This window comes from Rhea americana, unplaced genomic scaffold (genome assembly GCF_003343005.1).
Source record: "Rhea americana isolate MKP2758 unplaced genomic scaffold, rheAme1 scaffold_192, whole genome shotgun sequence".
Lineage (NCBI taxonomy): Eukaryota > Metazoa > Chordata > Aves > Rheiformes > Rheidae > Rhea > Rhea americana.
The window spans coordinates 1-1,162 of record NW_028186061.1 but is presented as its reverse complement, the minus strand read 5'-3'; the positions used below and the strand labels follow the sequence as shown (position 1 = coordinate 1,162).

General features: G+C 69.9%; 1 protein-coding gene across 1 annotated transcript in view; it reads right to left on the bottom strand.

Annotated features, from left to right (window-relative positions):
- Positions 1 to 1,159, bottom strand: part of CUNH1orf35 (chromosome unknown C1orf35 homolog) — a gene marked incomplete at its 5' end in the record, with an annotated part of 2,185 nt that extends 1,026 nt beyond the window's left edge. The window contains 5 exons of the mRNA XM_085302798.1: positions 4 to 266; positions 413 to 495; positions 737 to 809; positions 908 to 990; positions 1,109 to 1,159. Of these exons, the coding sequence (XP_085158924.1) occupies positions 4 to 266; positions 413 to 495; positions 737 to 809; positions 908 to 990; positions 1,109 to 1,159 (553 nt within the window). The remainder of the gene's footprint in view (positions 1 to 3; positions 267 to 412; positions 496 to 736; positions 810 to 907; positions 991 to 1,108) is intronic.
- Positions 1,160 to 1,162: the final 3 nt, after the last annotated feature.

The window sequence follows — 1,162 nt, the reverse complement described above, 5'->3', positions numbered from 1 at the left end:
TGCTCCGCCGGCGCCTGCGGGACGGAGCGGGAGGTGAGCGGCGGCGGGCGGCGGGAAGCGGCCCCGGCCCCATCCCGGTCCCCGGCCACCTCGTGTCCCGCTCCGGAGAGGAGGAGGAGGAGGAGGAGGAAGAGGAGGACGACGACGACGACGAGGTGGAGGCGTCTCTCTCGCGCCGTTTCTCCTTCTTCTTCTCCTTCTTGTGCTTGTGCTTCTTCTTCTTCTTCTTTTTTTTCTCCTTTTTGGGTTTCTTGCCGCTGTCCGAGCTGCGGCGGGGGGGGGACGGGACAGGGGTCACCGGCGCGTTTCCCACGCTCACACCCGACTGCCGACCCCCGCTGTAATAAAAACCCCCCTTCCCTCTGCTTTCCCCCCCCCGGCCCCCTCCTCCGTTTTGAGCGCCCCACCTTACCCCGGCTCCTCCTCGGCCTTCTCCTCCTGGCGCTGCTTCCTCCCGGAGCCGATGGCCTCGGGGCCGCCCGGCACCTTCTGGTGCTGCAGGGGTCGGAGGCGAGAAAGCAGAAACGCGGGGGCGAGCGGCCCCGAAGGGCGGGGAAAAAAGGGCGAGAATTGGGGAAACGGGGGCGAGAATCGGGCAGCRGCTCCCGAGGAGCGGCCAAGCTTCGCCTTTAAGGGTTACGCGCGTCCAGCTAGCGCGAGGCCGGTCCTTCCGACGCTGTTTTTGCGCGTGCGCGCGTGTGTGTGTCCTCCTCACCTCCATCGCGCCCAGACCTACCGTGAAGATGGGCAGCCCCATCTTGGCCGCTTCCTTGTCCTCCTTGGAGAGCATCAGCCGGCCAGCGGAGCCGCTGGAGGAAGCGGGGCCGGAAAAGGGCGACGTCAGGGCGCCCCGAAACGCGGCGGCGGGGGCGCCCGACGAAGGGGACGGGGCAGGACCTTCACCCACCTGGAGCTGCCCAGTCCCACCAGGCGGTCCACGTCGGCGGGGCCCCGTTGGGCGCCCTCGCGCCTGCAGGCCTCGGCCAGGTCCTGGAGACACCAAAACACGAGGCGGCGGTGAGGGAGGTGGTGGTGGTGGTGGTGGGGGGCGTCCACCGCCGCCGTCGGGGTTGGGGTGGTGGGACGCAACGCCGGCGGCAGCTCTCACCTCCTTGCTGAGCCCCACCGGCCGCCGCCTGCCGCCGCCGCCGCCGTAACCCCT